The sequence below is a fragment of the Chiloscyllium punctatum genome, chromosome 48, assembly GCF_047496795.1.
Source record: "Chiloscyllium punctatum isolate Juve2018m chromosome 48, sChiPun1.3, whole genome shotgun sequence".
Taxonomy (NCBI): Eukaryota; Metazoa; Chordata; class Chondrichthyes; order Orectolobiformes; family Hemiscylliidae; genus Chiloscyllium; species Chiloscyllium punctatum.
The window spans coordinates 60,847,874-60,873,185 of record NC_092786.1 but is presented as its reverse complement, the minus strand read 5'-3'; the positions used below and the strand labels follow the sequence as shown (position 1 = coordinate 60,873,185).

At 43.4% G+C, this 25,312-nt stretch overlaps 1 protein-coding gene across 1 annotated transcript; it reads left to right on the top strand.

Annotated features, from left to right (window-relative positions):
* Positions 1-29: 29 nt before the first annotated feature.
* whamm (WASP homolog associated with actin, golgi membranes and microtubules) lies at positions 30-22,874 on the top strand. The gene is made up of 10 exons (XM_072565408.1): positions 30-690; positions 6,726-6,899; positions 8,101-8,251; positions 9,209-9,378; positions 12,120-12,282; positions 15,550-15,737; positions 16,055-16,141; positions 16,220-16,315; positions 17,992-18,442; positions 18,664-22,874. Exons 1-10 carry the CDS (start codon positions 136-138, stop codon positions 18,963-18,965), a joined length of 2,337 nt encoding a protein of 778 aa, XP_072421509.1. The 5' UTR covers positions 30-135; the 3' UTR covers positions 18,966-22,874.
* The last annotated feature ends 2,438 nt before the right edge of the window (positions 22,875-25,312 follow it).

Below are 25,312 nucleotides of genomic sequence, written 5' to 3'. Positions count from 1 at the left end.
TCGGGTGGAAGGGGCGTGGCCGTGCGCTGTGGCGTGCCCTGGAGTAAGGGTCACGGTAACGGCGGGGACATGGCCGACGGGCGGGTCTAGTGTCGGCGCGGGGTGCGAGGCCTCAGGCCTGCTGCTGCTGGTATAATGGAGTCCGAGCAGCCTGACAGCCTGGAGGGTTGGGTAGCCATTAGGCCCGATGTGTTCTCTGAGACTGAGAAGAGCCGCCTGCGGTTCCTTGTGGCCTGGAACGAGGTGGAGGGAAAGTTCGCCGTCACCTGCCACAGCCAGAGCCGTGGGCAGCGGCGGAGTGCGGGAGGCGAGTCCGGGGCTCAGGGCAGCTGGGCCGCGCTCTACCGCCCGGAGGAGCTGCGCTGGATCCACCGGCAGTTAGCGACGAGCTGCTCGGCCCTGGAGCCGTGTTTCCCGGTGCTGCCCGAGCTGAGGGCCCCCGGGCTCTGGGGCCTGCTGTTCCCAGGCCGCTCCTTGGCCGAGGGCCCGGAGGCTGGCGCCGGCCTGGAAACCGCCTGCCGCCAACTGGAGAGGTACCTGGACGTAGCGGCCGAGCTGTGCGGCCGCCGCATCCTCCTGGAGTCGGTGTTTCCCACCGATTCCGACGGCGAGTATTTCGAGAATCTGACCGAGTTCCGGAGGAAAAGCCTGGAGCAACGAGTGTCCCGCGGCCGGGAGAACCTGCGTGAGGTACGGCCCAGCCTGGGGCTTTAGAGGGTAGTCACCGACTGGTACAGCTCGAGTGGCCGCCAGCTCTGATGGCTTCTGCTCGGCTTGGGTTTTGATCAATATCATGACCAGCTCCGGTCAGAGGCTGTTGATAGATTCCAGTCCCGATGTTAGACTCCAGGAGAGATTGCTGATTTCTTTCGGATTCTATAATCCTTACAACAATACCGCATCTCCCCCTCTTCCCCCTCCAAACCGGGTCTCCTGTCCTTTCTTGGTAGTTATGTAGACATTAAACTATTCTGTATTGGTTATATTTGAAGATTACAGCTTGGTATAGGTTATTCTGTGCAACACTGAGAGCGCCACGATTTACTTCCCGTGTCGCTTGTCCAGTGTGAAGCTTTAGATTTTTGCAATGATAGGAAATGTTTTGCCTTTGCTTCATCACTGTCTGGGTCTATGACAGAAATGGGTCGCTACTGTATTAACTGCATATCCAGTTTTAGCGGCTCCTTGTAGTCGTTTTTACCGGTACTTGCAGTTGATTGGGGTTGGAAGAGCCTGGATGCTGATTGCATATCTCGGTGGCACACACAGGAGGCCAGAGTATTAATTCCAAAGGCCAGCTCAGGTTTCAGATCTGACCAAATGAGTCTGTTGAACAAATGGAATGTATTTTATTACAATCTGTGATTTGCTGGTTCTTATGTGAAATGTTGAAGGTGCTGTGTAAATGCAAGCTGTTGGTATGGATCCATGGGAATGAAACAAAATACAGGTGGGGAGCATGCTCTGGGCACCAACTGTTCCTAACAATGGAAATTACAAAACAAAATCTGAAAAATAGATTGTGTTCTGGGGTGCTTCAGAGGAAGATTGTAAAACTGTGTACATAAAACATCCTGAACTAACCTTTAGGCCAATAACACAACAAACCAGGTTCTGATAATGCACTCTTAACACTTTCAGTCTGAGTAATAGTGGAGTTTTACAACTCTCCTGTTGCACTGTCAGTACAAGTCTCTTGTTTCCTAAATTATTTAAGTAATGCACTGAACCCTCAAAGATTCTACCCTGCACCCACCAGTGAACTACTGGTTCAGTGTCTCAAGCTGAGCAAGGCTCTTCGATCTTGCTGCTGTTTTGACCCTGTCATGGGTATTACAAAACTGATCAATGTTTACCTGTGAAACATCAATACATTCATTCTCTGTGTCACTTCCTCTGCTGTGACCTCCTTCAAACTCAACTGTTCAACTGGATTCCTACCCATTCTCTCAAGTTCAGTCATCCAAAACTCTGCTCTTATCCCACGCTGTGAACAACCCTTTCCTCTGTTAGCCCTGTGTTCACTGAACTGCATTGGTTCCTGGTCAAGCAGCATCTTGACTTGTAAATTCTCATCCCTGTTTTCAAATCCCTCTGTAGCCTTGCCCTCCCAATCTCTGTAAACCTCCTCCAGCCCCACAACTCTGGTTTCTCTCTGACTGCAGCTTTTGTGCATTCCTGATTTCCTTCACTGCTTTATAGGTGATTGTCTTCAGCTGTCTGAAGTTTGGAGAGCCACAGCCACACTTTTCAGATTCTTCCTGTTGAAATGTCTGGGGACATCTGCATTTATATAGCATCCTTTAAAGAAATCCTTTATAGTAAACAAAGTAATAGATAATGACATCTGTCATCCTCCTAATTGTTGTTTTTTTTGACCTTCTTGAAATTGTGACATGGAGATCCCTTTGTCCCTGTAACTGTGACTGTTGTTTCTTCAGTACTCTGGGGAGCTGGTCAGAAATATGTCTCTTTGAATCAGGTCTGCAATGTGAATACTAACCCCTGAGCAGAGCAAGGTCGGACTGGTTCTAGCAGAAGGGGAGTGGAATCTTTTGGTGAAATCCTTTTTTTGTGTTTAGTAGCCACTGAAATGTCAGCAAAATGAACCATTTATTACCCACACGAAACATGATGTATGGCACTTGAAGGCATCTATCCTCAGCCTCCACCGATCCATGGAAAAGCACAGCAGGTCAGGCAGCATTGGAGGAGCAGGAGAATCGATGTTTTGAGCGTAAGCCCTTTCCTGATGAAGGGCTTACGTCTGAAACGTCAATTTGCTTGCTCCTCTGATGCTGCTTGACCTGCTGTGCTTTTCCAGCACCACACTTTCGACTCTGATCTCCAGCATCTGCAGCCCTCACTTTCACCTGCACCAATCCCTGTCATGAAGACTCCTTCCAAGCCTGTGACAAACCAAGAGGTGTTGATCATCCAGCTCAGTAAGTACCCTATTCCCATTTTCTCCCCATATCCTTTCATTTCTTTAGCCCTAAGAACTATATCACTCCTTGTTGAAAACATTCAATCGCTTTTCTGTGGCAGAGAATCCCACAGGCTCACTGCTGTCTGGGTGAAGGAATTTCTCCTCATCTCAGTCCTAAATGGCTTACCCCATATCCTTCGACAGTGACCCCTTGTTCTAGACACCCTGGTCATCAGAAGCATGTTTCCCACATTTACCCTTCGAATGCTGTTAGAATATTATAGATGTCTGAGATCCCACTCTTTCCCCCACCCACCATAAATCTTCTAAATTCCAGTGAATTCCCTCCCTAATGGCATTGTGGGTCAACCCACAACACATGAGAGCTGAGAGATAAAGGTGGGGTGTGGGGCTGGGGGAAGGTAGATAGGTCGGTGTGAATAGGTGGGAGGGAAGTTGGACAGGTAGCACTGTTCAAGAGGGTGCTGCGGAGTTGGAGGTTTGGATCTGGAATAAGGTGTGGGGGTGGGGTGGTGATGTTGATACCATGTGGTTGTAGGGTCCAATGGCAGATGAGGCATTCTTCCTCCAGATGTCGGGTGCCTATGACTTGGTGGTGGAGGAGGCCTGGGACTTGCATGTCCTTGGCAGAGTGGGGTGGGGGGGGGAGTTGAAGTGGTTAGGCACAGAGCAGTGGGGTTGTTTGGTGCATGTGTCCCAGAGGTGTTCTCTGAAACATTCCGCGACTCCCTCGTCATTCCGGAAAGACCACTCCCTCTGTGACTCCCTCGTCAGACCCACACCCCCCACCAACCCAACCTCCACTCCCGGCACCTCCCCCTGCAACTGCAAGAAATGCAAAACTTGTGCCCACACCCCTCCCCCCAACCTCCCTCCAAGGCCCCAAGGGACCCTTCCATATCTGTCAGAAATTCACCTGCACCTCCACACACATCATTTACTGCATCCGCTGCACCCGATGTGGTCTCCTATACATTGGGGAGACAGGCCGGCTACTTGCAGAACATTTCAGAGAACACCTCTGGGACACCCACACCAACCAACCCAACCGCCCCGTGGCTGAACACTTTAACTCCCCCTCCCACTCCACCAAGGGCATGCAGGTCCTTGGCCACCTCCATCGCCAGACCATGGCAGCACAATGCCTGGAGGAAGAGCACCTCATCTTCCGCCTAGGAACCCTCCAACCACAAGGGATGAACTCCGATTTCTCATTTCCCTTCCCCCCCACTTCTCAGTCCCAACCCTCAGACTCAGCACCGCCTTCTTGACCTGCAATCTTCTTCCCGACCTCTCCGCGCCCACCCCCTCTCCGACCTATCACCCTCACCTTAACCACCTTCCACCTATCGTATTCCCAATGCCCCTCCTCCCTACCTTTTTATCTTAGCCTGCTTGGCACACCCTCCTCATTCCTGAAGAAGGGCTTATACCTGAAACGTCGATTCTCCTGCTCCTTGGATGCTGCCTGACCTGCGCTTTTCCAGCAACACACTTTAAGCTCTGATCTCCAGCATCTGCAGTCCTCACTTTATCCTACATTGAGAGCAATGGAGAAATTAGACGAACTGTTTGGATGTGCAGGAAAATCTCTGCTGGTTTGGATGTGTACGCTTTCTTCTGTAGCAATTAGGTCATGTTATAGGACATTGGTTTGGCCACTGTTGGAATATTGCATGCAATTCTTATAGAAAGGATTTTTCAAACTTGAAAGGGTTCAGAAAAGATTTACAAGAATGTTGCCAGGCTTGGAGGGTTTTGGCTATAGGGAGAGGCTGAACAGGTTGGGGCTGTTTTCCCAAGAGTGTCAGAGGCTGAGGGGCAACCTTCTAAAGGTTTATAAAATCATAAGGTCCATGAATAGGGTAAATAGACAAGGTCTCTTTCCTGGAGTGGGGGACTCCAAAGCTAGAGGGAATGGGATTAAGGTGAGAGGGGAAAGATATAAAAGGGATCTAAGGGACAACCTTTCTACGCAGAGCGTGGTGTGAGTATGGAATGAGCTGCCAGAGGAAGTGGTGGAGGCTGGGATAATTACAACATTTTAAAAGGCGTCTGGATGGGTATATGAATAGGAAGGGTTTAGAGGGATATAGGCCAAATGCTGGCAAATGGGACTAGATTTAGGTAGGATATCTGGTTGGCATTGATGATGTTACAACATGGCAATGGACCCTTCTGCTAATTAAACCAAACACACAGTAAAGCTCACCTTGAAGGGCGGTGCTTTTCACTGGCCACTCGGGTGTTTTCCTATCTTCCTGGTGGTGGAAATTGAATAAAGATTTATGCACTTTGTGTCTCTCACTGTGTCTCACACCTGCACACACACACCATGGGTGCTGGGGGCAAAAATAAGCACTACTGCAGTTAGGTGGTAGTGTGGGGGTTTTAAAAAAAATAAACAGGAAGTATTCTATTTTGATTTAATCCCTACCCTCCCCTTCACTGTTTGATCACATAGCATTGCCCTTTGAGGTTAAAAAAAATGAAGCTCACCTTGCCTCGTAAGCTGTTCAAGTATGATTAGGTTAGATTCCCTACAGTATGGAAACAGGTCACTTAGCCCAATAAGTCCACAGTGACCCTCCGAAGAGTAACCAACCCATTCCCCTACACTTACCCCCTGACGAATACCTCTGAGCAATTTAGCATGGCCAATTCACCCAACCTGCACATCTTTTGGACTGTAGGAGGAAACTGGAGCAGCCGGAGGAAACCCACACGCAGACGTAGGGAGAATGCCTGAGGCTGGAATCGAACCCAGGTTCCTGGCGCTGTGAGGCAGCAGTGATAACCACTGAGCCACCTTGCTGCCCCTTAATAAAAATTGGCATTGTTTTTCAGCCATGCTAGAGTTGAACCCACAATCCCTGGATTTATAACCAGGCGCATTATCCACTGTGCCACTAGCCCCATTCATGTGTGAGTAAGAGAGAACTCTCCAAATTCCACTAATTAAAGAAAAAATATCAATTTTTATTCTTTTAACTCTAAAAGTGAACATTAAACAAAACTATTTCCAATTCTCAACCTCCCTTCTCTTAAAGGTCCATTTACCTCTAACATTATAACAACAGACTAATCCAATAAAAACACCTATTATAAAATTACATAATTTTCGAAACCATACAGCATCGGTGTCTGATTTCCTTTGGGTGTAGATCTCCCTGGGTTGTCTTCAGTCTTTTGCTGCAAAGATATTTCGTATGAGAAAGGTATTTTTCTGACAGTGAATGATTTAGCTCTCACTCTCTATGGCAGTTTGTCACTTTCTCTGGCTAATTCTCAAAGTGCGAGTTTATTTATATGTTTGATATTGGCAAAACAGTAAAATTCAAATTTGATTGGGTTTTGGTATCCTGCAGCATAATTTTAAACTGGTTAAATTCAAATGGTGGTCAAAACACCTGAGGTATCTAGTTTATAGACAAATGTTACATATTTTCAATTTTCCAGTATGCTCAGTGCTAGTCAGTCACAACAATTGCTTACAAACACTCACTGCTGAAACGCTCTCTCTTAAAGGTCCAGTACACTTCCTCACCTTCATAACTGTGAGTTGGACCAAAGGATCTTTTTCCCTGCTGTACATCTCTGACTCTGTGATCCTGATTCTCTTCATACGTTTGTCTTGTCATGAGACTCTTCAGCCTCCCCTGTCCCAACTCCATACTCTATCATGTTGTGCCACTGCCTTGGCTTAGAGTAGCAGCAACTCTGCTCTGCCAGCGCTGCTTCCTGTTAACGGACACACAGTTTTTATCTCTTCTAGATCCTGCACCAACACAGAGCTGCTAAAGATATGGTGACCCTTAAAACCATCTACCAGGAAGAAGACGAGGCCTATAATGAACTGGTCAATGCAGCAACACAGTTTTATCAGTATTTACTGCAGCCTTTTCGGGACATGAGAGAGTTTGCTTCACTCTGTAAACAGGAGGTCTTGGTAATTCCATCTATTCTGTTGTACTTTCCTTATTATTTACTTAACTTTTTAAAATGAGGAATGTCTTTTAGTTTGTAACTAATTGAAGACTGGAGAAGGGGCTCCTTTGTCTGGAAGCTGGATTAACATTGAATTCAGTGGGAAGAACCTCTCTGCTCTCTTGTCCTAGGGTACAGGACAGTTCGAGTCTCTGAATCTGAACTGGTCCTGGAGCTGCACTGACCTCATGCTGGTTGCTTTCGGTGTGTGTGTTGCTGACACTGGTGTTCACAATGACAAGATGTTGCATTTTTGATGCACTGCTTCCCAAACACTTTACCAGTGTGACCCACCTTTTTAATGCTTCTGACTGTGTATGACCCTGCACTACAGGTTAGGGTAGGGGTGGGTGTATGAGGCTGTTGGGGTGGGGTTGTGCGAGGCCTTTGGTTACGGAGCAGGAGCCTCAGTGTAGGGTCCATGTCAGCTATTGTTACTTTAAAGCTTGTGGGTACACTGTTGTGGGGTCACAACCCACTGTTTGTGCACCCTCTCTGTTAATCCTTGTATCCTTCACTGAAAATCTAATCTCCCAAACAGCAGGCTATTATTTTGGAGTGATGGTTTTGAATCCAGGCCAGAATGACTTCTATTGCTGAAATAGCTTTTTGTAGCATTGACACAGCATCTGAAAATAGAGGTGGGAGGTGTTTGGGAATATTGGGTTTCACGATACAAAGGTGGAGGGGTGAAACTCACTGCCCAGGGAGTTACAGATCATATTCAGAAATGGAAACACTGGGGAAAAAATCCCCAAATTTAATCCATTACAGAATTATTGCTTTACTTTGGGGAAAATTCATGGTGGACAGTAGATGAAGGAAGCCCAATATCCAAGGAGCTTTCACTTCACGTAACTGATACGAGTAACCTTTGGCTCCAGCCACATGACCGTACTCACACCAGCTGCCAACAACATGTTCTGCATGTGCTCACTTGATGTGTTTCAAGAAAGTTTGGTCAATACAGTGATGCCCTCCTTTCTCGTGTAAACATGTGATTTGTTTTGTGTTTGTACGTGGTCATGGCTGTCAGTCCCTACCTTCTGCCTCTTCTCTCCTCCAGCACCCACTAATTGCCACTGATAAATGTAATTGAAATTCCCACTCACTCCAATTTGTGACTTTATCTTGAAGGGTGACTGGTTCTTTCGACATTGCAGAAATCCTTGGAATTTGATGAGTTGGGTCCAAGGAGAATTCAAAGCCTCGAGAAAGATGCAGAGGAATGGTCCAGACGGATGCAGGAAGCAGTCTGCTCAATCCAGGATATCACCGTGGATTACTTTAAGGAGACTGTGAAAGCACTAGCTGGTAAATGTGTTCAGAGCAAAGCTTGAAGAGCGGCCTCTGATCTGCAGTGTTAGACAATAAAGGCATTCGGTTCATGTGATCTGCAGGCTCTGCTGTGCACCTACCTGAGGAGGAAGGAGAGAGCCTTGTGTTGATTCTGATGAGCTGAGGGGTCGGATGGACAATGGGTGGGTGATGTAGAGACAGCTGTTCTGTTTGCAGTTACTGTAAGGAAAATATATTGTGTGCTTTGTACAGAAACTCAGGTGTATGTAGAATCAGACAGTACAGAAGACTCCAGTGAGTCTGTACCACCAAAGCAACACACAATCTATGTGAGTCCCACTTCACAGAGACAACCTGATTAAGCTGTCTCTAATTACTAAAAAATATAATTTTGTGTTTTATGAGCAATAAGAATAATATAATTTTACCTCAAGAAATGAGGCAAACTCATTGATGCAGCAATGAGGCATTTCATGTCCAGCTGTAGATATTTTGCATAAGGATAGGCAAAGTCTCTTCCCTGGGATGGGGGAGTCCAGAACTAGAAGGCATAGGTTTAGGGTGAGAGGGGAATGATATGAAAGGGGCAACTTTTTCCACCGTGGTGGAAGCTGGTACACTTGCAGCATTTAAAAAGCATCTGGATGGGTATATGAATAGGAAGAGTTTAGAGGGATATGGACCGAGTGCTGGCAAATGGGACTAGATTAGGTTCAGATATTTGGTTGACGTGGCCGAGTTGGACTGAAGGGTCTGTTTCCATGTTATACATCTGACTAGCAGTCTAAACTCTCCAGGTACCTGCTTTACAACGGCCTTATTCTCATGGGTCTGGAATACAGAGTGACTCTCCTTTTGACTGATCCATCTCAGCATCTGTTAAGTGTGAAAAATCTGACACTAGCGAAGAGCTGGATGCTTAGCAGGGGATTTTAATGTGCTGTTCATGAAGATCTCTCATGTACCTTGTAGCTATGCAGAAACAGATGGAGGAAGATCGAAATCACTTTGGCAAAGCTGCCTGGGCCAATGTAGCACCCAGACTGGAGAAACTAAAGCTTATGTTTGCGAAGGAAACATTACAACACACTAGAGCGAAAGAACTTTGTCTCAATCGCAGGAAGGTAGAGATTCAGCAAAAGGTAACGCCTGTTGTTCCATTGACTTGTTTTTCCATGCGGGTGTGAAACATTCCTCTGCACTCCCGATCCTGTAAAATTATTGTTTTTTTAATTAGATTCCCTACAGTGTGGAAACAGGCCCTTTGGCCCGACAAGTCCACACTGACCCTCTGAAGAATAACCCACCCAAACCCTGACTAATGCACCTAACACGACAGGCAATTTAGAGTGACTAATTCACTTAACCTGCACATCTTTGGACTGTGGGAGGAAACCACAGCACCCGGAGGAAACCCACGCAGACACTGGGAGAATTGCAGACTCCTTAGTTCCAGGGATATAGAGGAAAGGATAGCAAAGACGATTCTTGATAGAAGCAAGAGTAACCGGGTAATTGTTATGGGGGACTTTAACTTCCCAGTATTGACTAGGAATACTACAGTTCAGGTAGTTCTGATGGGTCAGTTTTTGTTCAATGTGTGCAGGAGGGTTTTCTGACACAGTTTGTAGACAGACCAACAAGGGGAGATGCCATTATTGGATTTGGTACTGGGGAGTGAACCTGGCCAAGTGTTAGATTTGGAGGTAGGTGAGCACTTTGGTGATAGTGACCATAATTCGGTTATGTTTAACCGAATGGGCAGGGATAGGTATATACCACAGGCAAAGAGGTATAACTGGGGGAAAGGCAATTATAATTGGGAAGGGCAATTATAATGCAATTAGGCAAGATTTAGGATGGGAAAGAAAACTGCAGGGGATGGACACACTTGAAATGTGGAGCTTATTCAAGGAACAGCTATTGCAGGTCCTTGGTAAGTATATACCTATCAAGCAGGGAGGTAGTTGTCAAGAGAGGGAGCCATGGTTTACTAAAGAAGTCGAAGCTCTTGTCAAGAGGAAGAAGAAGGCTTATGTAAGGATCAGGCATGAAGGTTCAGTTAGGGGGTTTCAGCGTTATAAGTTAGCCAGAAATGATCTAAAGAGAGGGCTAAGAAGAGCCAGGAGGGGAAATGAGAAGTTATTGGCAGGTGAATCAAGGAAAGCCCTAAGGCCTTCTATGGGTATATCAGGAACAAAAGAATGACTAGAGTAAGATTACAGCTAATCAAAGACAGTAGTGAAAGGTTGTGTGTGGAATCTGAGGACATGGGAAAGTGCTTAATGATTGCCCTTTTCCAATGTGAATACTGATTAAAAAGTAATGTTAGTGAGAACACAGAGATATAGGCTACTAGATTAATTGGGATTGCAGTTAACAAAAAGGCAGTTTTAGCAATTTTGGAAGATCTCAAAATAGATAAGACCCCTGGGCTGGATGGGATCTATCCTTGGATTCTCTGGGAAGCCAGGGAGGGGATTGCAGAGCCTTTGGCTTTGATCTTTATGTCGACAGGAGTAGTGCCAGAAGACTGGAGGATAGCAACTGCTTGTTTAAGATGGGGAGTCTGGATAACCCTTATAATTATAGCCCGTGAGCCTTACTTTGGTTGTGGGGTAAGATATTGAAAAAGGTTATAAGAAAGACGATTTATAATCATCTGGAAAGGAATAATCAATATGGTTTGGTGCCTCACTAACCTTATTGAGTTCTCTGAGAAGGTGACAAAACAGATAGATGAAGGTAAAGTGGTTGATGTGGTTTATGTGGACTTCACTAAGGCATTTGATAAGGTTCCACGTGGTAGGCTGTTGCACAAAATACGGAGTTTTAGGATTGAAGGTGATTTAGTGGTTTGGATCAGAAATTCTCTCACTGAAAGGAGAGAAGGTGGTGGTTGATGGGAAATGTTCATCCTGGAGCTCAGTTACCAGTGGTGTGCTGCAAAGGATCTGTTTTGGGGCCACTGCTGTTTGTTATTTTTATAAATGATCTGGAGGTGGGCGTAGAAGGATGGGTTGGTAAATTTGCAGATGACATGAAGGTAGGCAGAGTTGTGGATAGTGCTGAAGGATGTTGTGGGTTACAGAGGGACATAGATAAGATGTAGAGCTGGGCTAAGAAGTGGCAAATGGAGTTTAATGTGCAAAAGTGTGAGGTAGATCACCTTTGGCAGAAGTAACAGGAGTGCAAAGTTCTGGGCTAATGGTAAAATTCTTGGCAGTGTAGATGAACACAGATCTGTGTCCAGGTGCATAAATCCCTGAAAGTTGCCACCCAGGTTGATAGGGTTGTTAAGGCATACGGTATGTTGGTGTTTATTGGTAGGGGGATTGAGTTTTGGAACCACGAGGTCATGCTTCAGCTGTACAAGACACTGGTAAGGCCGCACCTAAAGTATTGCATACAGTTCTAGTCACCGCATTATAGGAAGGATGTGGAAGCTTTGGAAAGGGTTCAGAGGAGATTTACTAGGATGTTGCTTGGTATGGAAGGAAGGTCTGACTCAAAGGTGGAGGGAACTGAGGCTCTTTTCGTTGGAGAGAAGAAGGTTGAGAGGTGACTTAATCAAGATATATAAGATAATCAGGTAAGATAGGGTGGATAGTGAAGGCCTTTTTTTTCCTTGGATGGTGAAGGCTAACACGAGGGGACATAGGTTTAGAACAGAAATCAGGGGTAGTTTCTTTACTCTGAGTAGTAGGGCTGTGGAACGGCCTGTCCGCAACAGTAATAAACGCCCCAACATTAAGGGCATTTAACTGGGCATTGGACATACATATGGATAATAATTGAACTGTTGGGTAGATGGGCATCAGATTATTTTCACTGATTTGATGCAACATCGAGGGCTGTAACGTTCTATGTTCTATAATTCTAGATGGAGCTTTTCGATAGCCGGGAAATGCTGGAGACAGTGGACGGGTTAGAAATGCAGTATTATGAAACACAGCTGGAACTGTATAGTATTCAGTTGGAAATGTTAAAGAATGAAGAGTTGCTTCTTTTTGCACAGTTGGACACCATTCGACGCCAGATCAAAGGTGAGCAGCACCTGGTTGGCCATCCTTGTTTACATCTTGGTTTATTCTAACTGTGTCTCGTTTGTCCAATAACAGTGGAAAAGTTCAAATGCTGTTTAAGCTGATTGCTGCCACTAATCCTGAGAGAGGTGAAATTTGATGTTGACTGTAGTAGAGGAAATGATTGGCTTTGTGTGATGCATCAACTCTAATTGTTGACTTGCTTATTTGCTGGATTTTGAATACTGTAATCGCTGACTGGGAAAACCAGTTGTTTTTACCCAGCAATAAGACGAGTGATTCCGATCTACTTCTGGTGTTTTGAGGGAGCACTCTGTTCCTGATTATGTTGAGCAGATTTTCAAGTCTGCATTAACTACAGAATAAGTAGCAGGACCTCTCGGGTCCCTGGAGTATTTGTTATCCTCTCTGAGCACTGGCAGAGCTGTCAATCTGTGCTTTACTTGCTGCCCACTGACCTTGGCAGAGGTGGATTTATCATGTCTGAGTCTGATTTACGTTACAATCTTAATCAGTCTCCTTCATTGATCTGATTATTTGTTGGCAACTTTGATTTTATCTTTTGGAAATTCACTGGACACATCACTTTAGATTTTTTTTTAAGCAGTGTAGTAACACAACAGTACAATCGTTTCCAGTTTTTGTTGGGAAGTGTCCTTTCTGATTTGGATTGAGTATGGGGAAAGTTGAAAAATTGTACTTGCCTTGTAAATTGTGGGCAGCTTTCTACCTGTAACTGCAGCACTATTTTAACAGCTAATACTTTCAACCACATACATCTTTATCTAAAATAAAAACAGCGAATGTTGGCAATATTCTGAAGGTCTGGAAACATGAGCAATTGTTCATTTCCTAAGATTGCATTGAATGGAATATTTGACACTTCTGGAATGTTTTCTGCCCCGATGTGGAGTTGAAAAGCTTTGCAGTTGCTGAAAATGATTGTCTCTGTAATTTAATCATTTATTCACTTTTTTATTTTTCAATAAATTTGCCTTGTCGCTGAAGCCAAGTTGAGCCTAATGCAAGTTCACTGCTGCCCAGTTGTAGGGAGGGGGCTAGAATCAGTCACTAAAACATGAAAGAAATGTTTTGTTATTGTCTAGTAAAATCTGATTGGCATGTCTTAGACTAAACTGAATTCAGAAAGAGGTGACGGGTATATGTTAATTCAGAGGAAAGAAAGTGAGGACTGCAGATGCTGGAGATCAGAGCTGAAAATGTGTTGCTGGAAAAGCGCAGCAGGTCAGGCAGCATCCAAGGAGCAGGAGAATCGATGTTTCGGGCATAAGCCCTTCATCAGGATTCCTGAAGAAAGGCTCATGCCCGAAACATCGATTCTCCTGCTCCTTCGATGCTGCCTGACTTGCTGCGCTTTTCTAGCAACACATTTTCAGCTATGTTAATTCAGAGACAATTGAATGAAATCTGGGAATGTGTGAGGAAGATACATTGGGAATAAGTATGCAGTGTGTTAGAGTTTCGTGATGAGAGTTGATGTGAAACTTTGGCAGATTGGATTCAATCAGCCCACCCTTTTAACCCCTGACGTTCCCTGTTGTTATCATGGAGATACTGCCAGTCACACACTTAAATACCAAGTGTGCAGACACTCCAGCACAGAGACAGGCAGGGCTCATGACTGAGACAATGAGAAACACTTTCAGAAAGAATGAATAAGTGGGTTAAAAAATGTACTGTTTTGAGAAGGAAACATATAGGCAGTTCTGCTATAATTTGTGTTTCTTCAACTCAAATTGGCTTTAATGTGATTGAAGAATTTAGACTGTTATTTGTAAAACACGACCTTTCCTTACCTGTTTTGGCTATAATGCTATTCCGGCCCCACTAGTTTAAATGGACTGATTGGTGCACCATTTTCCCATAAGACCATAAGACGTAGAGTGGAAGTAAGGCCATTCGGCCCATCGAGTCCACTCCGCCATTCAATCATGGCTGATGCGCATTTCAGCTCCGCTTACCAGCGTTCTCCCCGTAGCCCTTAATTCCTCTAGACAACAAGAATCTATCAATCTCGGCCTTGAAGACATTTAGCGTCCCGGCTTCCACTGCACTCCGTGGCAATGAATTCCACAGGCCCATCACTCTCTGGCTGAAGAAATGTCTCCGCATTTCTGTTCTGAAATGACCCCCTCTAATTCTAAGGCTGTGTCCACGGGTCCTAGTCTCCTCGTCTAACGGAAACAATTTCCTAGCATCCACCTTTTCCAAGCCATGTATTATTTTGTACGTCTCTATTAAGTCTCCCCTTAATCTGCTAAACTCCAATAAATACAATCCCAGGATCCTCAGCCATTCCTCATATGCTAGACCTGTCATTCCAGGGATCATCCGTGTGAATCTCCGCTGGACACGTTCCAGTGCCAGTATGTCCTTCCTGAGGTGTGGGGACCAAAACTGGACACAGTACTCCAAATGGGGCCTAACCAGAGCTTTATAAAGTCTTAGTAGTACATCTCTGCTTTTATATTCCAACCCTCTTGAGATAAGAGACAACATTGCATTCGCTTTCTTAATCACGGACTCAACCTGCATGTTTACCTTTAGTGAATCCTCGACTAGCACTCCCAGATTCCTTTGTGCTTTGGCTTTATTAATTTTCTCACCATTTAGAAAGTAGTCCATGCTTTTATTCTTTTTGCCAAAGTGCAAGACCTCGCACTTGCTCACGTTAAATTCCATCAGCCATTTCCTGGACCACTCTCCCAACCTGTCTAGATCCTCCCCACTTCCTCAGTACTACCTGCCTATCCACCTAACTTCGTATCATCGGCAAACTTCGCTAGAATGCCCCCGGTTCCCTCATCCAAATCATTAATATATAATGCGAACAGCTGTGGCCCCAGCACCGAACCCTGCGGGACACCGCTCGTCACCGGCTGCCATTCTGAAAAAGAACTTTTTATCCCAACTCTCAGCCTTCTGTCAGACAGCCAATCCTCAATCCATCCCAGTAGCTCACCTCGAACACCATGGGCCCTCACCTTGCTCAGCAGCCTCCCGTGTGGCACCTTATCAAAGGCCTTTTGAAAGTCTAGATAGACCACATCCACTGGGTTTTCCTGGTCTAACCTACTTGTTACCTCTTCAAAAAATTCCAACAGGTTTGTCAGGCATGACCTCCCTTTACTAAATCTATAATGTGAGGTTGCACGAGAACGGTACTGTCAGGTTATATAAGAACCAACTGTATTCTCATCAAATATTTGTCTTGCTAATATATGCTCTTGATATTCTGAATTGCAGAAAAAGAGGAGGATGTGGTTTATTATGACACTTGTGAAGATCCTGAGCAACTTCAGGCTAATGACAACCTGGGGTTGACCCATGACACTCGTTCAGTGGAAATTAAAAAAATGTGGCGCCAGGTTCACCAGTTGGAGACCAAACGGGGGCGTATTTGTGCACGTAGATCCTACCTGAGAAATAAGCAGGTAACCACTCAAATTCACGATCAACTGTTTTGTTAGTAGTGGATCACTTTGTACATTTATATATGTTTTTTCAATTCTGTATTTCACAAAACTCGTTCCCTCTGCAAATCCTGGCAATGTTTTTACACACCACCTCTTCATGTAAATTCCCCAGAATTTATTCATCAAGATTCACCTCACTATGTCATGGTTTAGAAAAGTGAAGATGACTTGACATGGGGACAATTAGAATTAGAATCAGAACCCTAAAGTGTGGGAACAATCTTTAATGGATTCCATCTTAGCCCACAGAATCTAACTGCATTTCCTATTAATAGGATCAGTGTGAGGAATCTCGGAGAGCAAAGCAGCAGCAAGAACGGGAAAATCAGGAGCGCATCCAGCAACATCACAGTATCCAACTGGTGAGTGGAGATTATTGTGTAAGTGGCAGCACGGGGGTATCTTTCATTCAGGCTCATGCTGTATAACTGTTTACACAGAAACGTGACCAGAAAAAGGAAGCAGCACGAAGGAAGAGGGAGTGGGTAAACCAGGAACGGCAAAAGACTTTACAGCGGCTCCGAGCGTTTAAGGAGGTAGTTATTAATGCGTGTTATTGTGATTTCTGATTTGTTACACCTCACTGGGGTGGCATGTTAGAAATTGAGCCCTGCTATTCCAAGAGTTGTCATAAAGTTTTGTAAAATATGCAAAATTCCTCAATTTACCGTTTGGACAAAGGTTGTCAGAAAACTGTCTGTACTTAACTGGAGGTGCAGTTTATTATAAAAACATTCTAGTTGCAGGAAGCAGTTAAAATTGTAAACACACAACTCTAACTGTTAACACTTAAAACCATTCATACAAATATAGATGGATCCTAATGAAAAAGTTGTGGGAAAGAGTAGGAAGGCAGCACGATGGTCCTTGTCTACGGACTTCACTGAGATGAGTCTTTTGCTTCGCCAGCACTCACTGCTCCTCGCTTTTCCTTTTGGTGTGTTTGCTTGCTCAGGGAGGCTTGGTCATGTTTTAAAAAATCACTGACTTACTGGTTAAAATCTGCCACTTACAGCAGGTAGCCTGAGAAAATGACCTCAAGCCTGACGAAACCCAGCTTTTTTTCAACTGCGGAGAAAGGGCAGTTTCCTTTTCAAGTCTCCATTTGGTTTTCACCAAATATTCACAGATTAGAGTTGTGCTGGAAAAGCACAGCAGTTCAGGCAGCATCCGAGGAGGAGGAAAATCGACATTTTGAGGAAAATCGACATTTCGGGAAAAAGCCCTTCATCAGGCCCTCCTGCCCGAAACGTCGATTTTCCTGCTCCTTGGATGCTGCCTGAACTCATGTGCTTTTCCAGCACCACTCTAATCCAGAATCTGGTTTCCAGCATCTGCAGTCATTGTTTTTACCAAACATTCACAGTTCTGAGCTGTTCAGCTCCTTGCAAGTCAATCAGGTAGCTGAAAACAGGCAAGAGACATTTGTCATCAACAGCAGATCACCTCCTTTGCTGTCCACAAAAACCGTGTTTTGTACACAGCCCCAGGTTCCAGCTTGTCTGTTTGAACAAACAGCACTTGCAATAGGTGTCAGGGAGCTCACTTCTTAAAAAGTACACTGAGCCTTTCCACAATCTTTGGTTTTTGAAACAGCTTTTTTCCTATTTCAGTCTAGAAGAAAAATACAGGGGTAAGAAAAATAGGCTTTACATGTTATTAATCAAAGTTTTCAGAGTGAGACTGGTTTGTAACGTGGTGCTGGGGTTATATGTTTGTATCATTCGATTTTCGTTCATTCGTGGGATGTGAACATCACTGGCCAGATCAGTATTTATTGCCCGTGGGGCAACAACCAACCACATTGCCGTGGGTCTGGAGTTACGTGGAGGCCAGACTGGGTAAGGATGGCAGATTTTCTTTTCCCTGAAAGGTATTTGTGAAGTAGATGGATTGGAGCATCAAGCAAGGAGAACTTGGAGACAGTTTAGTTCACTAAAGTTGCCTTTAAGTGTAAGCTCCTGGTTTTGACATGTTACCTTCTGGTTATTTGCTTTGTCCTGATTGCCTCCTGCAGGCTTGAGATGATTTATTTTCAGCTCCGGGTGCACTGTAATGAGCTGGCAATTACTCCCCTAACATTAGATCCATTGCTGTTTGTGGTGAAATCCTACAGTAGATGGAAACTCTAGTTACTCCCCTCTTATTGTTATAGAGTCTGTGTTTTATGTGGTTGAAAATATTTGATTTTAAATAAAAATTTCTGTTCCAGAAATCATCAGCGCATTTTGTATTTCAACCTCGTTGCCAAACCCTTGGAGTGCAGAGACAGTTCACACCTTCGCCTGCAGCACCCACTGTGTCTGATCAGCCAATGTCCCTCCTGGATCAATCCACCAGAAAGAAACCTGTATCATCCAGAACTTCAAAACCTGCCAGGAGAAGCCTTCCAACCCCCAATGATATTCCTGTGCAAATCTTCCTGCCACCAGGACAAGCAGAGACACACAGGACTTCCTTGGTGCCTCCTAAAACACTCTCGCCACCATTTTCCCCGCCCCCTCCCCCTCCCCCTCCCCCTCCCCCACCCCCTCCCCCTCCTCCAGGACCTGCCCCTTGTATTTTACCTGGTCATACAAGCACTTTGATACATGACAACCAAGGTCAACCAATCCTAACCTTGGCAGAGGATTCAGTGAAGAAATCCCTGAAGGAAAATATAGGTAAAGTGACTAATCTTTAATTACTTCTATATTAAAAACTGTTGTGCTTTTTTTAGAAATAGTTTAAAATCCATGTTTTAGGCTGTTTTAGTTTTGAATTTAGCTGACAGCAAATTTTTGAGGAAAAGCTGCTTGTTTGAGCACACATGAATAGCTGAATGTTGAGTAGGATTCTAACTCTCCTCTCTCCCTCTCCTTCACCCTCCCCTGTGTCCATACAGGAACTATGGACGATGTACTAGCTTCCTTGAAGCGTGGTGAAGTTTTGCTTCGAAAAGTAGATCAAACAAAGCCACAATCTCTTGACAAGGCTGAGGACCTGCGACAGAACATGCTGGCCTCAATTCGACAAGGCATCCGTTTACGAAAAGTCACAGTAGGAGGTAACCTCCCAGTCAGCACTGACCCAACCAATGAGTTAGAGCGTAGCATCAAAGCAGCCATGAAGCGAATGAAGAAAGTATCTCCAGATTCTGATGAAGAGACAGATGATGGCAATCAGTCTGAAGAGTGGGACAGCTGAATGTGTGTGTGTGTTCTTTGTGCTTGCTCTGCAATTTGAATATCTCACAAAACTTGTTTCTATCCTGTCTGCAGGAGTTGATAGGAAATTATTATTGGTATCAAAAACAAAGTGAAGGTTCGAGAAATTAAACTGCCAGCTTGATTCTGTGCCAAGTGATTGGATGAATGGCTAGGTGAGCTTCACCAAAGAACTGTCTGAAATTCACATGTCACATGTAAGGATTGATTTATAATTTTGCAGTCTCTGACTTCCCTAGTTTATTGGAGTGAAAATAATACCACAGTACTGCTGTTTTGAATCAAACAAACATTGAATCATGAGATTTGATCATAAACATGAATGTTTTTTGCCAAAAATAACTCATTTAAATCTTTTTGTGTAATATCTGAGCTTCAGGAAAATGAATTGCAAAGCAAATCGAGACGAGCACAATGGAGGAAAGAATGTAATAACTTGCCTTTATATTGCACCTTCTCCAACCTCTAACCCTCTCAAATTGTCTCTCATAATGCAGGAAAGCACTTTTAATTTAGGGTGTAGTCTGTCGTTGTGCAGGAAATGTGACAGTCACTTGCACACAACATCTACAACCAGCACTGGTGATGGCACCAATGATACTGACAACAGCGATGTTTCATTAGGAAGCAAGCAGCCTCTATATAGGCCACTGAGGCTCAGTAGGTGACTCCAGGCCACATAGAATAGAGGGCCAGGCTTGGATAAGCTGAAGTTACATTAAGCAAAACAATCAACTTGATTAAAGCAGAATATATATGACAACTGAAGCATAAGGTAGACTGGGCTAAAGTAGTCAGATAGTTTCACAAGCACTGACTGCAGACTGTCTGTGATGTAATGCAGCTTGGCAGTGAGATTGTGGGTCAGTTTTCTGATGTGTTGTCATAGTCTGTACTTCCTCAGCTGACAACCTACCCAGGAAACCTCATTTAGAACAGCAATGGTTCTTCCTTGTGTTTTAACGACTCTTTTTCTAACATGAGCAATGTTTCATAGAGGTGTCTGGAAAGCAGAGCTGACTATAAATGTTCCATGGGTTTGTTCTTTATAATTTTTCAGTCGCCTGGAGAAACCAAGGTCCTACCAGCTGCTGCACTGAGGCAGACAGACAGCACAGGTTGTGTTCCAGCCTGGGCCCTGGTTTGAGTACCTTCTGAATAGAGAGGAGACACAGTCAGCCCAGGCTCTTGTTCATGAGCCAACTATCTCTGGTCTGAACAGGATGGGCCTGGACTCTGATACTCTCTGCAATTGATTACTACACTGGCCTTTACTAGTTAGACTCATGAGAAATGCAACCACCTTTGCGTCTGAAGGACCGTTTTGCAAAACTTAGTCCCAGTAAAAGATAAGGAAATATCAGCTAATATTTCATTAATCTCTTTTATCCTGAATTACTTTATTTAGAACACTGGACATTGGACATGTAGATAATAAACTATTGAGTGATTATTAATAAAGGCATAGTTTACTCCTTTAAAGCTTCTGCAAATATACATAATAAATTATATATTTTTGTGCAGATCTACAGTTGAAATTTATTTTTAAGAATATTCAGGTTATTCAATCTAAGGCACTTTAAGATGCAATTACAGAACTTGCCTTGCTGTTTGAGGACTGTATTGCTTTCAAAAAAGGCTGAAATATTGTGCAGTTAATTTTTAATTCCTTTTTTTCTTTTAAACTCTTTGCTTGTAAAGCAGCATATACCTGGAGTATTGTGTGCTCAGTCCCTGTAGAAGTTATTGATAATAAATTTTATCTTGGAAGCCTTTACATAATTTCAGTGCTGATAATGTCAGTCTTTCACAGATCTGTTCCTGTATGTTTCCTTCTTTTATTTTCCTGTTTCGTTCAAAAGATACAAATTGGAGGTTTCCATGTTGCAAAATCCTGGCAGGTCACTCGAGCAACCTATTTCCAGCTCTTTGTAACATTGTGTCCCTTCACCCCCACGTCAGCGTATCTGCTGCTGATAACCTCTTCCTTTGGAAGAGTGGATGTGGAGATGGTGTCCTCCTGATGTTCTACCCTTGAACTGTGAAACCGTGCTGCTTGGCTGGGGATTGTCCATTGGGCCTGAGCTTGCTGACCCATGTTGGCTCCTGGTGAAGTGAATCTGTATTTTAAAACTCATCCTTATCCTTATTTTTAAAATCCTGCTTTTTTTTCCCTCTTCCCTTTTGAAGATAGATCAAAATTGGACAAGGGCAACTATCTCGAACCCTCCGTTTTATTGCTGTACCTCTTTTTCCTCTTGAAGATGCTTCCTGTAAATAAGAGATAAGCGTTTCCCCTGACTAATATCGTCTTTATACAAAATGGGAGGGAGCTGGAAAGCAGGTCTGAGAGTTTAACATCTCTGAAAATATTCAAAGCTATTATTAGTTATAGCAAGGCATTTGGATAAGTTGTACATTACATCAGACAGTCAACATCATTTTGTGAATGGGGAAATAAATATTGTTTAACCAAACTCTCGAGTTCTTTGAGGATGTAATGATGTGCTGACACTGAAGGGGGGGGTTGGGGGGTAGATGAACTGTACTTTGATTTCCAGAAGACATTTTTAATAAGGTGCCATGTGAAAGGTTATTGTGGAAAAGAAAAGCACTTGGTGCAGGGGGGCACAGCCTGTTGGCACAGATACAAGATTGACCAGCTAACAGGGAAGACTGTGCAAAAATAGGTGTTTTTGAGGTTGACAAGATGTAATGAGTGGTTCCCTATAGGGATCAGCGATGTGATCCCAACTTTACAATGTTAATCAATTACTTAGGTGAAGGATCAGAAGGTATGGAAGCCAATTTTGCAAATTAATCAAAAAAGGTGGAAAGTGAGCTGTGAAGAGGGGTTTTGAAAACACAAACATCCATAGATTACGTGTGTGGCAGAGATCGGGCAAATGGGGTATAATGTGGGGAAAATGTGAAACTATCAATGTTGTCAGCAAGAATAAAAAAAGGATATGAGCTAAATGGTTGAAGGATGTAAGGGGATTTGAATGCCTGTGTACAGGTACAGCAAGTAATTAAGAAAGTGAAGGTTTTTTTTGACTTATTGGAAGGGGAATTGAAAGTAAAAGTAGTAGTGCACGTTCTTCTGTTGTACAGGGCATTGGCAACATTGTCAGGTCCACAGTATAACCTTATTTACAGGAGGATACAAATGTATTTCAAACAGTTCAGAGATAGTTTACTGGACCGCTTCCTGGAAGGAAAAGGGTTGGCTAATGAGGGAAGGTTGAACAAGCTTGGATTGTATCTGATTGTGTAAACGTGACTTGATTAAAATATAAACCATCTCTAGAGGATTGCAGACATGTTGTTTGAAAATGGAAGTATAAACTGTTTCTTTTTAGTTTTGTTTTGCTTCAGCTGGATTTGATACTGTGCACAACACTGTGCAGCCAGGCACCAGGAGTCTTTGAAAAGAAAAAGGTAACTAGTCAGCAATGGCTTGTGGTTTCAAAATCCTTACCTTGCTGTTACTCTCCTCCCCTCTGAGTGGAAACAAAGTGCCAAAAGAAACCATTAACTCTACCCAAGCCCCCTCAGTAATCAGTTAAGATGAAATTGTTGACTGTAGCATCCTCAATGTGATAATATTGACACAACTCAAAATGAACAGTGGGGAAGTCTCTTCACTTCTCCTTTCAGTTTGGACTTTGGTTCATAAACTTTGTCTTTTTGTCTATGTTTTATATCCTTTATTTACTCTAAAATCAGTTTTTCATCTATCCTGTCCATCCAATTTTGAAGGAATGTGTGTTTGTTTGGATTTAATGAGGATATGGCTTCAGTTTGTATATTATTAATTAGTAACCAGTTTTTGTCACATGTTAGAGAATGTTTATTATAATAAATATTTTTGTTTTCTTCGATGAAATCTAGTGTGAGTTTATTTCATCTTCAAGAATGGTTCGTTGCAGTCTGGCATTAACCATCCTAGAGCTTAAATTGGCCGTATTTCACATGTGGGACAATTCCTGACTCACAAGTCTTGATTTCTGATGCACTTTTCCTACTGGTGGTGTTATAATGTCTTGGGGGATCTTTTAAACATGAAGAAGGTGAGACTGGACACTGAGTAAGATTAAATGATAGCTGATTTCTTAATGCCAGCTTTCTTGCCATTGGGAGTACTTAGATACAATCCTGCAGATAGAGGAAATAGACCTGACTCTATTTTACAAAATTTGATTAAGGCTATAGAATTGACAAACTAGTTTAGAAGTTGAATAATTAAAATATTGTCATAGCATTTGGACTGGTGGAAATACAAGACAGACCAGTTCTTTGAGGAGTAAATCATAAAAGGGCGGTATGTTTGAGTTTTTGTAAATCCATTTGACAATGAGGTAGCTTCTGATAAAGGAGGAAAGAAGAATACTAGAATTGCAAAACTTTAGGGACAAGAGCGAGATAAAGAGGCAATGTAAGAGGTTGGAACTTGAATTGTCAAGTCAAAGGGAAGAGGGATGCAAGGGAGAAGGAGAAACACTGGTTTAGGAGGCTGCTGGGTCTGATGAGGAAAACCCAAGCCATAATCTAAAGTCTAGGAAGGAAATGTTTTAAGTTTGCTGATTATTACACACAAGACTTTGAGACAGTATTGTAGAATAGAATGTTTAGAAAATAGAGGGTGGCCATTCAGCCCAATGTATTCATACTGAGTCTCAACATTAGCAGCTCAGTGAGTCCCATTGCTCCACATTTTCCCCAATGTTCTCAATTCCTTCTTGAATGTCAGGATTGAATCTACCTCCACTACATACTCAGGCAGTGTATTCCTAATCCTAACTATATGCTGCATTGATAGCCGCCTACCTTGTGTGGCCTTTAGATTCCTTTGCTAATTACCTCCACTGCGTGCTCACTGACTGTTGATCCTTCCACAAGTGGGAACAGTGCCTCCCTCCCTACTTACCACTTTGATGTTTCAAACAGCTCAATCAAATCTCCTTTTGGCCATCTCTTCTCCAGGAAGCCAGCATCACCGATCTCATACAATCAGAAGGAGGCCACTTGGCCCATCAGTTCCATGTTGACTCCTGAAGCATAATCTAGTCAGACCCATTCATCTGCTCGATCCAGTACCCTGAACATTTTTATTTCAATCATTCGTCCTCTCTGCTTCTTTCAAACAAAGCACTGATTTCCAGGTCATTGTCACATTATGTAAAAAATATTCTTCTCATGTTCCTGGATATCTTTTATCTGTAGCCTTGTGTTTACATCCATTTGACTTTATATCACATGGTAGCAGCTGATTTGGTAAGGAGGGAACATTTATCACTGGCATTGATGTTCCTCATCTTGAAACCACTGATGGTGACCATGAAAATTTCATCAATTATTGTGAACGAATGTCCTTCAGAGAAGGAAATCTGCTGCCCTTACATGGTCTAGTGCACATGACTCCAGATAGAATGTGAATGACTAAACTAATGGCCCAGCAAGCGTCTCCATTCAAGGGTAATTAGGGATAGTAATATTGCTAGCTTCACCATCAATACCCACATCCTGTGAAAAGTTATGTTAAAAATTTTTGTAACTTCTTTCTGTGCCCTCCAAAACCTTTCCAACTTTCTAAATGGTGATACTCAGAATTGGGCTCAATATTCCCTTTGAGGCTGAACAAGTGTTTTATAAATTAGAGATTGCAAAAAATTGGAACAGAATCTAGTTTAAAAACCTTCAGATGGTTGCAGGAATGAGGCATAAACATAAAGGCCCCAACAGGCTCAGACAAAGTCTGTCAGCACAGCATCTAACTGCATTTTGACAGACCCAAGTTTCTCTTTACTGACTCGTCAGGGAGATTATTCTAAAACATTTCTCACTTTTTAAGTAAATACGTTCTTACTAACAACCTGCCTTAAATCTACTTTTCCATATTTTAAGTGTTCTGTGGTTTCCCAGCCAGAATTAATAATAACCCATCCCCAATTTTAAAGTCTTAAATTTTCTCATCTCAGGTCCTGATTGCAGGAACCAACTTCCTTTTGGGGAAAACAAAACCCATCTGGGTCACCAGCACATTGCTGATTGAGTGATCTTGCTGAGCATACATTGGCCCCATGTTTCCTACAAAGTTGACTCCATTTCAAATGTATTCATTGATTATGATGCATTTTGGGACAGGTGGCTATTGTAAGAAACACGACAGAAATACAATTCTCTCGTTCTCGAGTATATCATGCTCCTGTCACAAGGGGGCCCCAGAGAGCTGTATAAGTGGCACAGTGAAAAACGTTTCAAATTCCCTTCGCAATGTTTGAAGGTGAGTATGTTGTCATTTATTCAATTTATGGGTTACACTAA

Excerpts from the sequence above, each read along its gene's own strand:
- whamm (XM_072565408.1), top strand. The coding sequence starts at position 136 with ATGGAGTCCGAGCAGCCTGACAGCCTGGAGGGTTGGGTAGCCATTAGG. Across the intron at positions 8,252-9,208 it reads GACTGTGAAAGCACTAGCTG|CTATGCAGAAACAGATGGAG; the intron begins GTAAATGTGTTC and ends TGTACCTTGTAG. Across the intron at positions 12,283-15,549 it reads CATTCGACGCCAGATCAAAG|AAAAAGAGGAGGATGTGGTT; the intron begins GTGAGCAGCACC and ends TCTGAATTGCAG.